General features: G+C 44.4%; 1 protein-coding gene across 1 annotated transcript in view; it reads right to left on the bottom strand.

Annotated features, from left to right (window-relative positions):
• The window catches only part of fars2 (phenylalanyl-tRNA synthetase 2, mitochondrial), a 363,050-nt gene that overhangs the window by 235,064 nt on the left and 112,378 nt on the right, over nt 1–15,608 (bottom strand). Inside the window, exon 4 of the mRNA XM_055653812.1 lies at nt 8,351–8,976. Within this exon, the coding sequence (XP_055509787.1) occupies nt 8,351–8,962 (612 nt within the window). The 5' untranslated portion in view covers nt 8,963–8,976. The remainder of the gene's footprint in view (nt 1–8,350; nt 8,977–15,608) is intronic.

Below are 15,608 nucleotides of genomic sequence, written 5' to 3'. Positions count from 1 at the left end.
TTGTACCCCGGTACACCTGACAATGATAAACTAAACTAGTTTAGTGGCAGCTTGGTCAGCATGGACCAGTTGGGCCGAAGGGCCTGTTTCCGCACTTCACGACTTTATTACTCTGTGATTCAGCTGGCAAATATTGTCCACAGAGATAGCACCAAAAGCAACAAACTCCAGGCCTTTGAAACAATCATGTCAAGGATGTCTACATTGATGCAACAATTCAGCTTGATTTTGGAATGATACCGAATGACTTATTTTTAAATTCACCTCTTGTACATTGATCTCTGCAACAAAAAATACCCCCTAACAATTATTTGATGAGAAAAAACCCCCTGCATATTTTCACATTTCTGCAATTAAGTGAGGAGACAGTCTGCATGGTCTGCTTCTCAGATTATTTAATATTCAATTACTCAGCGTATAATTATAATATAAATGCTGAGAAAATTGTCTGTCTCCTTAATTCCCATGAGGCAACCTTCATAAGCTGTAGGAGAGGAATTAGGCCATTCGGCCCATCAAGTCTACTCCTTAATTATGCCTGATCTATTTTTCCCCCTCAAACCCTTTCTCCTGCCATCCTCCCCATAACCTATGACACCCATACCAATCGAGAATCTATCAATCTACGCTTTAAAAATACACAATGACATGGCCTCGCCAATCGACTGTGGCAATGAATTCCACAGATTCACAACCCTCTGACTAAAGAAATTCCTCATCTCCATTCTAAAGGTACGTCCTTTTACTCTTAAGGCTATGGCCTCTGCTCCTAGACGCTCCACTATTGGAAATACCCTCTCCACATCCATTCCATCCAGGCCTTTCACTATTCGGTACGTTTCAATGTGGTCCCCCATGTATATAGTCTATAGTCGACTATATAATCTCAGGGACAGGTCCCTTACAATCAGAGACAGGTGAATTTATAATGGGAAACAAAGAAATGGCAGAACAGTTAAACAAGTACTTTGGTTCTGTCTTCACAAACAATCTCCCAAAAATACTCAGGGACCGAGGATCTCGTGGGACGGAGGAACTGAAGGGAATCCACATTAGACAGGAAATGGTGTTGTGTAGGGACTGAAGGCAGATAAATTCCCAAGGCCTGATGGTCTGCATCCCAGAGTACTCAAGGAGGTGGCCCTTGAAATTGTGGATGCATTGGTGATCATTTTCCAATGTTCTCTCGACTCTGGATCAGTTCCTGTGGATTGGAAGGTATTCAATGTAACCACACTTTTTAAGAAAGCAGGTAGAGAGAAAACGAGGAATTATAGACCAGTTAGCCTTACATCGGTAGTGGGGAAGATGCTGGAGTCGATTGTTAAAGATGTTATAGCAGCGCATTTGGAAAGCAGTAACAGGATCGGTCAAAGTCAGCATGGATTTATGAAGGGGAAATCATGCATGACTAATCTTCTGCCGTTTTTTGAAGATGTAACAAGTAGAATGGATAAGGGAGAGCCAGTGGATGTGGTGTATCTGGACTTTCAAAAAGCCTTTGACAAGATCCCACACAAGAGATTAGTGTGCAAAATTAGAGCACATGGTATTGAGGGTAGGGTCTTGACATGGATAGAGAACTGGTTGGCAGACAGGAAGCAAAGAGTAGGAATTAACAGGTCCTTTTCAGAATGGCAGGCAGTGACTAGTGGGGTGCCGCAAGGCTCGGTGCTGGGACCCCTGTTATTTACAATATATATTAATGATTTAGACAAAAGATTAGGAAAAGGAGAGGTGCAACGAGACCTGGGTGTGCTTGTATATCAGTCACTGAAAGTAAGCATGCAGGTACAGCAGGCAGTGAAGAAAGCTAATGGCATGTTGGCTTTCATTACAAGAGGATTTGAGTTTAGGAGCAAGGAGGTCCTACTACAGTTGTACAGGGCCCTCTTGAGATCACGCCTGGAGTATTGTGTGCAATTTTTGTCTCCTAATTTGAGCAAGGATATTATTGCTTTTGAGGGAGTGCAGCTTAGGTTCACCGGGTTAATTCCCTGGTTGGCGGGACTGATATATGATGAAAGAATGGGTTGACTGGGATTGTATTCACTGGAATTTAGAAAGATGAGAGGGGATCTTATAGAAACATATAAAATTCTTAAAGGATTGGACAGGCTTGATGCAGGAAAAATGTTCCCAATGTTGGGGTAGTCCATAATCGTGGATCGCCTCGGAGCAGAGGGAGAACAAGGAGGGAAGAGACAAGGACTTTAAGATTTTTGCCTTCCATCACAGTGAGGAGGTGCCTGGTGAACTCACTGTGGTGGATGTAAAATTTGTGTTTATTGTGTGTTTTTGTCATTTTTATTATATGTATGACTGCAAGGCAACAAAATCTCGTTCAGAACCAAAGGGCTGAATAACAATAAAGGCTACTTTGACTTTGACTTTAATCAGGGGGGTCACAGTTTAAGAATAAGCGGTAGGCCATTTGGGACTGAGATGAGGAAAAACGTTTTCATTGTGAATCTATGGAATTCTCTGCCACAGAAGGCAGTGGAGGCCAATTCACTGGATGTTTTCAAGAGAGTTAGATTTAGCTCTTAGGGCTAAAGGATTCAAGGGATTTGGGGAACAAGCAAGAACGGGGTAATGATTTTAGATGATCAGTCATGACCATATTGCTGATCGAAGGGCCGAATGGCCTACTCCTGCACCTATATTTCTATGTTTCTTTGTTTCTAGTCCAGTATGCTTCAAATAGTCTCTTGTTGCTAGTGGAAAAGTTTACAAAGTTCACAACGTTCCTACCAAATGTTCCTTATGTTTTAATGGCTGAAGTATAAACCGCTGTAGTTCTAGTTTACAGATACTGCATGGAAACAGGCAACGGCCTATCAAGGCCCTGCTGACCATCAATCACCCGTTCACACCAGTTCTATGTTATCCTACTTTCTCATCCACTCCCTACAGAAGGGTCTCGACCCGAAACGTCACCCGTTCCTTCTCTCCAGAGATGCTGCCTGTCCCGCTGAGTTACTCCAGGTTTCTGTATCTATCTTCCCTGCAAACCAGGGGAAATTAACAGAGCCAATTATTCCACAAACCCACACGTAGTTGGGACGTGGGAGGAAACTGGAGCACCCGGAGCAGACCCACGCTGTCACAGGGAGAACGTGCAAACTCCACACACAGAAAGCACCCAAGGTCAAAATCGAAGTAGCGGCTCTACCAGCTGAGCAACTGTGCCGCCCACTGTACAAAATTATATCCTTATTAACTATTAATCATCTGAAACGAGTTCAGGCAATTAATTTCTTCAGACTAAAATCACTGTTACACAGGAAACTTCAACAAATGCATGAACTGCAGAATCCAAATATCAGCAATTGAGCAGAAGGCCTATTACTCTGTAGCTCGATGTAAGCAAATGGCTTGAAACCAAGATCTCTGTGTTCCTTTTTGAAATATTGTCATGTATTAAGTTTCTTACCTGTCAATATTCATCAAAATTAGGAGGGCACAGTAAGTGCCCGACTTTATCATCTCATCTGAAAAAGGCTCCTCCAGCAATGAAGAGCCCTTCACATTCCCTACTCATTCCTGTGCCCCCAACCCTGATGTGCACCCTTTTCTCCCACTATCTTGTCCCCTTCCACCAATATCCCTCCCTCTGGCTTCACATTTCACTCCTCTTCTCTCCTTATTTGACGCTCTTTGTCTCTTTTTCACCTCTCGCCTTTCTCACTTACACCCATCTGCCAATCTGCCCTCCCCCCCCCCAGCCACATCACTCACCAGGCTTTGTCCCGCGCCCACCTCTTTTCCAGCTTTCACCGCCCCCCCAGTCCATCAGTCTGAAAAAGGGTCCCAAACTCAAACGTCATCTTTCCATGTTCTCCAGAGATGCTACCTGACCCGCTGAGTTACTCCAGCACTCTGTGAAACGTCACCTATCCATGTTCTCCGCAGATGCTGCCTGACCCGCTGAGTTACTCCAGCACTCTGTGAAACGTCACCTATCCATGTTCTCCACAGATGCTGCCTGACCCGCTGAGTTACTCCAGCACTCAGGGTTCCACGTCCCATATTACCAAATTGCTTTCGCAGTCAGAGTTTTGTGAAGGAACGTTTTGAGGAAGGTTTAGCTGTTGATATTCATCTGAACATAAAGCAGTACAGGACAGAAACTCCAGGAACAAGTACAGCTCAGAACCTTTCGGCCCACAATGTCTGTGCGGTACATAGAAACATAGAAACATAGAAAATAGGTGCAGGAGTAGGCCATTCGGCCCTTCGAGCCTGCACCGCCATTCAATATGATCATGGCTGATCATCCAACTCAGTATCCTGTACCTGCTTTTTCTCCATACCCCCTGATCCCTTTAGCCACAAGGGCCACATCTAACTCCCTCTTAAATATAGCCAATGAATTGGCCTCAACTACATTCTGTGGCAGAGAATTCCACAGATTCACCACTCTCTGTACCTGACGCAAGGATAAACTAATCTCCTCTCCCTGCATATCTATGTGCCTATATAAAGGTTTCTTAAAGGCCACAATCTTATCTGCCTCCACCAACACCCCTGGGAGCGCGTTCCATGCACCCACTACTCTCAGTGTAAAAAAAAACTTGCAAATGGTTCTGTCTACCCAGTCTTTTTTTTTTCAGTTTAGAGATATAACGCGGGAACAGGCCCTTCGGCCCACCGAGTCCGTGCCGACCAGCAATCCCCGCGCACTAACAATATCCTACACACACTAGGGACAATTTATATTCATAGAAATCCAATTAACCTACAAACCTGTACGTCTTTGGAGTGTGGGAACAAAGCAAAAATCTCGGAGAAAACCCATGCAGGTCACGGGGAGAACATACAAACTCTGTATAGACAGCACCCGTGGTTGGGATCGAACCCGGGTCTCTGGCGCTGAAAGTGCTGTAAGGCAGCAACTCTACCGCTGCGCCACTGTGCGCTGCCCTATGCCTAATAATTATATAAACCTCTTAGGTCTTATCTCAGTCTTCTACGCCCCAGAGAGAACATGAGAGAAAACCTGTGAAATCATATGCTATGTCGCTCTTCCAGGGAGATGCTAAATGCATTTTGTTGTCTCTGTACTGTACACTGACAATGACAATTAAAGTTGAATCTGAATCTGAATCTGAATCTGCGTTGTTTCATGTTTTACTCCCCAGTTTCTGGCAATAGTCAATGTCAATGTCAATCACAGATGATATCGAACCATTCCTCATCACCATGTGATACAGTTGATAACAAGTATCAAACTAGAGAACTCTGGTACAATTCAGAGAAAAATGGGAACATACAATATATATATGCTTCAAATATATAGATGTCAGGAACTCAAGTTGCTGGAATCTTGCACAGAACACAAAATGCTGGAGTAATTCTGCGATTCAGGCAGCATTTCTGAAGGACATGGATGGATGACATTTTGGGTTGGAATCCTTCTTAAGACTGATTGTAGTATGATGTATCTATGATTAGTTGACAATTTATCACCAACTAAGAAAGGCAGACAAAAATATACTGGAGAAATTCAGCGGGTGAGGCAGCACCAATGGAACGAAGGAAATAGGCAACGTTTCTGGTCGAGACCCTTCTTCAGACTGATGTGGGGGTGGGGGGGGGTGGGGGGGGCGTTGAGGGGCGGGGGGGAGGGGGGGGAGGGGGGGGGGGGGGGGGCGGGGGGGTGTGGGAAGAAGAAAGGAAGAGGCGGAGACAGTGGGCTGAGAGGGAGTGGGAAGAAAGAGAAAGCAGGGACTACCTGAAATTGGAGAAGTCAATGTTCATACCGCTGGGGTGTAAACTACGCAAGCAAAATATGAGGTGCTGCTCCTCCAATTTTGCCCATGGAGGAGGCCCAGGACAGAAAGGTCGGATTCGGAATGGGAGGGGGTGTTGAAGTGCTGAGCCACCGGGAGATCAGGTTGGTTATTGCGCACCGAGCGGAGGTGTTGGGCGAAGCGATCGCTAAGCCTACGCTTGGTCTCACCGTTGTAGAGCAGCTGACACCTAGAGCAGCGGATGATGAGGTTGGAGGAGGTGCAGGTGAACCTCTGCCGCACCTGGAAAGACTGTTTTGGTCCTTAGACGGTGTCGAGAAGGGAGATAAAGCGACAAGTGTAGCATTTCCTGCGGTTGCAAGGGCAAGTGCCAGGAGAGGCGGTGGTTTGGGTGGGAAGGGCCAAATTGACCAGGGAGTTACGGAGGAAACGGTCTCTGCGGAAAGCCGAAAGGGGAGGAGATGGGAAGATGTAGCCAGTGGTGGGATCCCGTTGGAGGTGGTGAAAATGTCGGAGGATTATTTGTGGTATGTGACGGCGGGTAGGGTGGAAGGTGAGGGGATCTTATAAAAACATATAAAATGAGGGAATTGAGGGGGGAATTTTTAGAAACATATAAAATTATAAAAGGACTGGACAAGCTAGATGCAGGAAAAATGTTCCCAATGTTGGGCGAGTCCAGAACCAGGGGCCACAATCTTAGAATAAAGGGGAGGACATTTAAGACTGAGGTGAGAAAAAACGTTTTCACCCAGAGAGTTGTGAATTTGTGGAATTCTCTGCTACAGAGGGCAGTGGAGGCCAAATCACTGGATGGATTTAAGAGAGAGTTAGATAGAGCTCTAGGGGCTGGGTGGAATCAAGGGATATGGGGAGAAGGCAGGCACGGGTTATTGATTGGGGACCATGATCACAATGAATGGCGGTGTTGGCTCGAAGGGCCGAATGGCCTCCTCCTGCGCCTATTTTCTATGTTTCTATGACAAGGGGGACTCTGCCCTTGTTACGAGTGGGGGGATGCGGAGTGAGAGCAGAGTCATGGGGTATAGAAGAGACCCTAGTCAGAGCCTCATCTACAGTAGAAGAGGGGAACCCCCGTTCACTAAAGAATGAGGACATCTCTGATGCCCTGGTTTGCAACACCTCATCCTGGGTACAGACGTGGCGTAGACGGAGGAATTGGCAGTAGGGGATGGAGTCCTTACAGGAAGCAGGGTGGGAAGAAGTGTAGTCCAGATAACCATGGGAGTCAGTGTGTTTATAGTAGATGTCGACCAGTAGTCTGTCACCTGCGGTGGAGATGGTGAGGTCTAGAAACGGTAGGGAGATGTCGGAAATGGTCCAGGTGTATTTGAGTGCTGGATTAAGCAACTAAGTAAGAATCATTAACTAAGAGTTATAGAATCATACAGCATGGAAACAGGTTCTTTGGCATAATGCCCATGCCGACCAACATGCCCCATTTCATTGGTCCCACCTGCCTTTCTTTGGCACATATCCCTCTAAACCTATCCTATCCATATATCTATCCAAAGGGCTTACATATGTTGTTATAGTACCTGATCCAATCCTCTGGCAGCTCTCATGTACCATATACCCACCACCCTGCGTGGAAAAAGTTGTCCTTTGTTCCTCTTATATCTTTCTCCTCTCACCTTAAACACAACAACAAATAAGCTCTGAACTACAACAGGCTATTATTATTATTACACTATATTTGTTTATTTATTGAGCATTTGTGCATGTTTATATATACACTAAACTTTATTTTCTCCCGTTATGTATTATGTTTACATATTCTGTTGTGCTGCAGCAAGCAAGAATTTCATTGTCCTATCTGGGACACATGACAATTAAACACTCTTGACTCTTAAACCTATGTCCTCTTGATTCCACTACTCTATGTAAAAGACTGTGCATTCACTTGATCTATTCCTCTCATGATTTTATACACCTCTATAAGATAAGCTTCATTATCCAGAGCTCCAGGGAATAGAGTCCCAATAACTTCCTGAACAAAGGGGGAAAGAAAACTTAGTTTAGTTGAGTTTATTGTCTCGTGTACCGAGGTACAGTGAAAAGCTTTTTTGTTGCGTGCTAACCAGTCAGAGGAAAGACTGTACAAGATTACAATCGAGCCATCCACAGTGTACAGATACAGGATAAAGGGAATGACATTTTGTGTAATACAAAGTCCCGTCAAGTCCGATTCAAGATAGTCTGAGGGTTCCCAATGAGGTAGATGGTAGGTCAGGACTGCTCTCTAGTTGCCAGATAACAGCTGGGAAGAAACTGTCCCTGAATCTGGAAGTGTGTATTTTCACGATGGGAGAGGTGGGAAGAGGGAGTGACCGGGATGAGACTGGTCCTTGATGATGCTGCTGGCCTTGCCGTGGCAGCGTGAAGTGTAAATTGAGTCAATGAAAGGGAGGTTGGTTTGTGTGATGGTCTGGGCTGCGGCCACAATTCTCTGCCATTTAAATTGAAATCTGCTTCAAGCTACGAGCCCCTTTATTCATTCATACGAGACAAGACAGAAAAGTGCAGCAAACAGAAGTTTTGAGAGACAATTGAAGAATAATGCCCGCTCTCACCTCATGCTTGGTAAACAGTCTGACTCCTTCCAACTGGTGGAAGACCGGATAGTGGCTTTTGTCAATTTCATCTCGTCGATAGACATCTCCAAATACCAGGAAGGCATTGAGACCTGCACGAATAAGATCTCGTTGGTGAGCAGAGGTATGAGCCCTGAGCATGTGACTTTGATTCAGGTAAAAGTTATCGCCTTTCCTCCTACTTGCATGATCTGGCGGTATAAGCAAACTGTCAAAGTTCTGCTCGGTGGTGACCACGGGGGAGAGATTGTCGTACATGGAGAAGAGCGGGTTCCTGTGGCGACTCAGGTAACATGTATAGAAATGATCCTTAATGCGTTCTTTCAGCAGCCACAAAGGGTGGTTCCTTTGGTTCTGTAGGCTTTTCCCCACTTTGGACAAAATCTTTGGTGTAACATTCGTGTGGTCATCACAAGGGTAGAATTTCCCCAAGAGTTCAACTGCGTCAGTGTGCCTTGCATGAGCTACTGGATCTGAGGACTTACTCCTGACTTGCTTCACATTTCCACCTGCAGGTCTTGTTGGTAAGTGAAGGGACTGCAAAATCTTCAGAAATCGTGGAACTGAGAAAATTCTACTCGGTATCTTCATTATTGTCGATCGACCTGGAAAAAAAAAATTCCTTGATATTAAATATGTATGTTTAGATTTATTATTATTGCATGTACCAATGTACAGTGAAAAGCTTTGTTTTGCATGTTATCAAATCTGATCAGATATATTTACCTCAGGGATTTTGTTTAAACCAGCATCTAAAGTTGTGAATTGTGAATTTATGGGATTCCCTGCCACAGAGGGCAGTGGAGGCCAAATCACTGGATGGATTTAAGAGAGAGTTAGATAGAGCTCTAGGGGCTAGTGGAATCAAGGGATATGGGGAGAAGGCAGGAACGGGGTACTGATTGGGGACGATCAGCCATGATCACAATGAATGGCGGTGCTGGCTCGAAGGGCCGAATGGCCTCCTCCTCACCTATTTTCTATGTTTCTATGAAAAGTTCCTTCCTACACTAATCAGATAATACCATCCATAGATACAGACTATTCAAACTCAAGTATAATAGGTGGAGCAAAGGGGAAGATACAGAATGCAAAATATAGTTCCCAGCATTGTAGCGCATCAGTTCCAGAGACAAAGTCCAATGTCCGCAATTGGGTAGAGGTGAATCGGACAGTACCCTAGCTTATGGAAGGACCGTTCAGAAGTCTGATAACAGAGGGGAAGAAGCTGTTCCTGAGTCTGTTGGTGTACTTTCAAGCTACAGTGAAGCGAGGTCATTGGAGGCATTTAAAGAGGAGATCAATAAGTGATCTCGCTGGCTCTCCACCCTTTACTGGACCACTTGGACAATATGAACACGTACGACAGGCTGTTGTTCAGCTCGGTGTTTAACACCATCATCCCAATCAAACTGTAGGAAGCTTAAGGAAGCGGGCTCTGCAAACTGACTCAGATGAAGCAATAAGGCCTGGGAGCAGATTAACCATCATTGCTTAACTAACCTCCCATAGCAGAATTAGGCCATTTGGCCCATCAAGTCTACTCCGCCATTCATTCATGGCTGGTCTATCTTTCCCTCTCAAGCCCCATTCTCCTGCCTTCTCCCCATAACTCCTGACACCCGCACTAATCAAGAACCTGTCAATCTCCGGCTTAAATATATCAATTGACTTGGCCTCCACAGCCGTCTGTGATAATGAATTCCACAGATTCACCACCATCTGACTAAGGAAATTCCTCCTCATCACCTTTCTTAAGGTACCTACTTTTATCCTGATTGAATGGTGGGAGAGCTCAAGGGGCCAGGTCGGCTTTTCCAGCTTCTATTTCATTAAGTTTTTGTATCAAACTTTAAAGTAAGTTTTCAGGTGACAATCATGAACCCAATCAAAAAGAAATGAAACATCCCAGGGATGTTTTGCTGAATTAGAGCCATCGTTATTTTTCAGGGGACAATAACAATCCCATGTGGAATAATCATTCAGTCTATTGCTACTGTATGATTTTTTCGTGATAGATTTCTGAGAAATACAAATGAAGATTTTTATATTACATTTATAGAATGAACTGCAGACTTGTCCCATTAATATACCATCCCGAATGAAAGAACACAATCAAAATTCAAATGTGCTACTGCCTCATATATATAATTTGCAAAAATCTCATTAAAAAGTTCTGCAAACAAACATATAAGATGCTACCTCTCTGCATTAACTGCTCACACTCTAATATGATGTGCTTCCTCAAAAATGGACAATTATACAATTTTGGACTGCACCATGATTTTTTCCAGTATTTTTGTAATTTAAAAAGCCTTCTATTACAAATAACAGATCACATTTGCATCCAAATGTAAATCTGCTCCAAGGCTATGTGCGTTTTCTAAAATTTAATGGTGCTTGGAAATATATCTATTCTTGATGGAGAATGAAGTGTAACGATGAGAAATCATTCAAAACTAAATCTAAGCATTGAGCAAAACACAAACCGCTGGAGGATAGAAACATAGAAAATAGGTGCAGGAGTAGGCCATTCGGCCCTTCGAGCATGCACCGCCATTCAATATGATCATGGCTGATCATCCAACTCAGTATCCTGTACCTGCCTTCTCTCCATACCCCCTGATCCCTTTAGCCACAAGGGCCACATCTAACTCCCTCTTAAATATAGCCAATGAACTGGCCTCAACTACCTTCTGTGGCAGAGAGTTCCAGAGATTCACCACTCTCTGTCTCAGTGGGTCAGGCAGTATGTGGGGCGGGAGGGGACAGGCATCGTTCTGGGTCTGGACCCTTCTACAAAGTGAGTCTAATAATCTGAAGAAGGGTTCAGACCTGAAACGTCATCTGTTCAGCTCGCCTTCAACACCATCAGAGCCTCCAAACTTGCTATCTATCAAGCTCAAGGAACTGTGTCTCTTCAGCAGACTACAATCATTACGAATTGGCAACAACACTTGAGCATCCACAACCATCAGCACAGGAGCACCTCAGGGCAGTGCGCACAGTCCCCTGCTCTACTCAATCTATGCCCATGAATGTGCAACTCCATTTTTTAATTTGAGTTAGACGTGGCCCTTGTGGCTAAAGGGATTAGGGGATATGGAGAGAAGGCAGGTACAGGATACTGTGTTGGATGATCAGCCATGATCATATTGAATGGCGGTGCAGGCGCGAAGGGCCGAATGGCCTACTCCTGCACCTATTTTACTTCGGAGTCACGTGAGTGACTACGTGAAGAAGGGCCGTCCGTCTGTGTGCGCGTCATTACGTCTGAAAGCTACGCGCAACGACCAACTGGCAGGGGCGTTGCGGCCTCCCAGCAGTTAGGTTTAAAAAGCGGCAGGTACGTTTTTTAAACTAATCTGCGGTCTTTTGCGGGTTGTGAAAATAATTGTATTTTCAGGAGTGACCCGAGATGTCGAAAGTAAAGAGACGGTCTGCGGGGAAGTCGGCTACCAAAGACCACGGTAATCAGGGTAGCGGGCGACTGTCTCTTTTGCTGACATTACCGCCGGCAGCAGAGCCGGCAGGAGCAGACATGGCGCGGGAGGAGAGCACTATGGCGGTCCCGGCGGGACGCAAAGCCACACATAAGTCTGCCAGACCCGTTGACTCAGATGAGTCGGGGGAGGAGGGATACCCTCCATCTATGGGAAGCGTCCGTGGACGACTCTCCCACATGGAGCAACTTATGGAGAAGTTGCTCCATAATGATCAGCTCCATAGGAGGGAGCAGTATCAGCACGGGTCTCCATAGGAGTCCGTGCCAACAGCCTCTTACATGGGGCAGCAATATGTCTTCCCCGGATAAGGGGGAAGCACATCGGGACAACGGTATCCTGACTCAGAATATGGGAGCACAGTGGGGGAGCATTCCCAGGGACGCAGAGAGGAAGTGCCGCTTCAGTCATCCAGGTTCGCTATAACAACACCATTGGGTGCACCCCTGGATGAAGACCTGGCTAGTGATATAAATTACTTGTCATCCCACCAGTTAAAAGAACTGGCCATGGAGGAAACCATGAACAGGTACCCCCCACCTGCAAACTGTGCTTCCCTCAACGTTCAAGCTGTGAACCACGCCATTTGGGGACAGATTGGACCAGCAGTCAGGACACAGGAGATGAAACTCCAAAAAGTCCTAAAATTAGTGGCTTCTGGCATCACGTCATTCGCAGGAGGAGTAAATGGAGGACTTCTCAGCGATAGAGACCAAGATACCATGGCGTTATTGTGTAATGCCCATTTTGAGGTTAATTGTCTGCGCAAAAACGCAATAAGAATGTCAATTAACTCAAACTTTGCTGTGCTATGTAAGGCCAGCAACGTCCAGCCGGCCAACTATTTATTTGGCGAAGATCTGTCAAGGACGACGAGGCAAAGACTGTCTTCCTCATAACCAAAGGTCAGATCACGCAAAAGGGTCCATCGCAAAGGATGCACCCTTACAGCTCCAGGCGATACACGCCCAGGGGGCCCAGCACAAGTGGAAGACCGACACAACAAGCATCAAGGAGTTTTTTAGGGGCAGGCCCCAGCCGGCCCACAGCGAGAATGAGGAAAGGGCAACCACCAGCTCAACTCTCCAAGCCTCGCGAGCGGAAACCAGCGCCATACCACCAGTAACATCGGAGGTAAGTCAACCTAGTTCCTTGAGGAACACCTTAGACAGGCCTCAAGTACCAGTGGGAGGAAGGTTGAATACTTCTTGAATAAATGGTGTTAGGTCACAACGGATCCGTTTATACTGCACAGTATACAAGGGTTCAAAATTGAGTTCAATTTGGATTCATTACCACCCACACAACATTCACTTAATCGCACATATGTTTTCTCTCAACAAGAAACTATGGATATACAAGAAGAAATTCAAACATTATCTGACAAAAAATTGAATGTACATACAGAACCTCACCATTTCATATCCAATATTTTCTCAAAAGAGAAAAAAGATGAAGGGTACCGTATCATTCTAGATCTTACGGAACTCAATATATATGTGCAATATAAACATTTCAAAATTGATAATTTTGGCACAGCAATACAGTTGGTTGCCAAAAATGGTTATATGGCATGCATCGACCTTAAAGACGTATACTAGTTGTTGTCTATTCACAAAGAGCACAGGAGATATTTAAAGTTTAACTGTATGGGTCAGTCATGGCAATACAAGGCACTGCCAATGGGCTGACTTCAGCCCCCAGACTATTCACAAAACTACTGAAATCTATTCTGGGTCTATTACGATATCAGAATCACATAGTCATGGCGTATTTGGATAACATTTTTATATTTGGGGTCACCAAAGAATTGGCAGAATCATCAGGCACAGTAACTAAAACCATGTTTGAGAGACTTGGTTTCCTCATCCATCCAGTTAAATCAAAATTGATACCTACCAAGATTATTGATTACCTGGGGTTCACAATGAACACAGTTCATATGTTAGTGATGTTGCCCAGGGGCAAACAACTAGATCTTATTAAAGCCTGCAATGACCTTATAGTCAAATATAAGCCATCTATCAGGCAGACAGCGAGTGTGATTGGCAAATTAGTAGCTGCTTTTCCAGCAGTACGTTACGGACTTTTGCATTATCAAAATTTACAAGGAGAAAAGGAACGAGCACTCAGATCCCACGCTGGTCAATACGGCAAACCAATGCGATTGCCAGCTGAGGCCATTGATGAATTACAATAGTGGATGACAAACATATGTCATAGCTCAAGAGAAATCTTGCTGGAAACCCCATCGATGATCTTATAAACCAATGCAAGCGGTTTAGGATGGGAAGCAACTGTCACCAGCTGCGGGGGTAGATGGAATGAGCAGGAGTCCATAATTCTTCAACAACATGGAATCAATTACCTAGAATTGTTGGGGGCACATTATGGGCTCAAGGCTTTTTGCAGGAACATGCAACATGTGCATGTTCAGATTCAGATTGATAACACTACAGCGGTGGCGTATGTCAATCACATGGGTGGTGTTAAATCTGTATCTTGTGACAGATTGTCAAATCTTATCTGGCACTGGTGTATCGAGAGGGATATTTGGGTCACAGCTGTCTATCTACCAGGTAGATACAACATGGTGGCAGATGCCAGGTCACGGATATTTAATGACAACACAGAATGGATGTTGAATCGTGCAGTTTTTAACGAAATAACCACACGATTTGGCATCCCAGATATTGATCTGTTTGCATCTAGATTAAACCATCAGTTACCCAAATATGTGTCCTGGGAGCCGGATCCAGGAGCAGTGGCAGTGGATGCTTTCTCCCTCAATTGGGGAGGAATTTTTATGCATGCATTTCCTCCATTTTGCCTCATCAGCCGATGCTTGACAAAAATCAAGCAAGACAAAGCCACAGGCATTTTGGTAGTGCCGGATTGGCCTACACAAGCCTGGTTTCCGAAGATCTTGGGAATAATGGCTGTACCCAAGAGCAGGGACCTCCCAGTGTACCCAGTTACGGGGAGCAACTGGGCATAAATCTACTGCAATGTGAACGTTCTAAACCAGCGCAGCTACTTGCAAGCTGATTTAAATGCCATTAATTTACAGCAATTGAACACTAAATTCCTTCCATTTGGCCTATAAATTAATGTAAATGAGATTTAAAAATCATGTTTTATTGTGAATTCTTTGTGAATATTATTTGGACACTTAGGCTATTTAAAAATGTTAATCATTTCTTAAGAAATGGATAGATGTTTAGATCTAGTAATTGAGTTTTGTAATTAGCTACAATTGGGTAACTAACTAATTATATGCTTTAATTTCAGGTCATCCAAGTAAGATTATTTTATATTTGTTTCAGAATGCTTCAATCTATGATAACTGAAAATTTCATTCAGTTCTCTTAATTTTTAATAAAGTTATGGGCTTTTGACAGTCCTCGATCACAGCTTTTTTGTTATGTCCATAGAAAATCAATAGGGAACAAGATGCTAATTTCCGAGTGTGAAAATGGCCATAACTTTTTAAATACTTGAGATATGAAAGTGAATTAGGTGTCAAATTAAATTTCTTTTTATGCTTTATCTGATGGGATAAATTGCAGACTTGATTTTTTAAATCTCAAAATGTTGTAACATTGCTAGTTAAGTCTCATGTGTTAAAGAAGGAACTGCAGATGCTGGAAAATCGAAGGTAGACAAAAGTGCTAGAGAAACTCAGCGGGTGCGGCAGCATCTATCTTCGCTCCATAGATGCTGCTGCACCCGCT

The sequence above is a fragment of the Leucoraja erinacea genome, chromosome 2, assembly GCF_028641065.1.
Source record: "Leucoraja erinacea ecotype New England chromosome 2, Leri_hhj_1, whole genome shotgun sequence".
Classification (NCBI taxonomy): Eukaryota; Metazoa; Chordata; class Chondrichthyes; order Rajiformes; family Rajidae; genus Leucoraja; species Leucoraja erinaceus.
The sequence above is the reverse complement of the archived record's forward strand: the minus strand, read 5'-3'. Positions and strand labels throughout refer to the sequence as shown.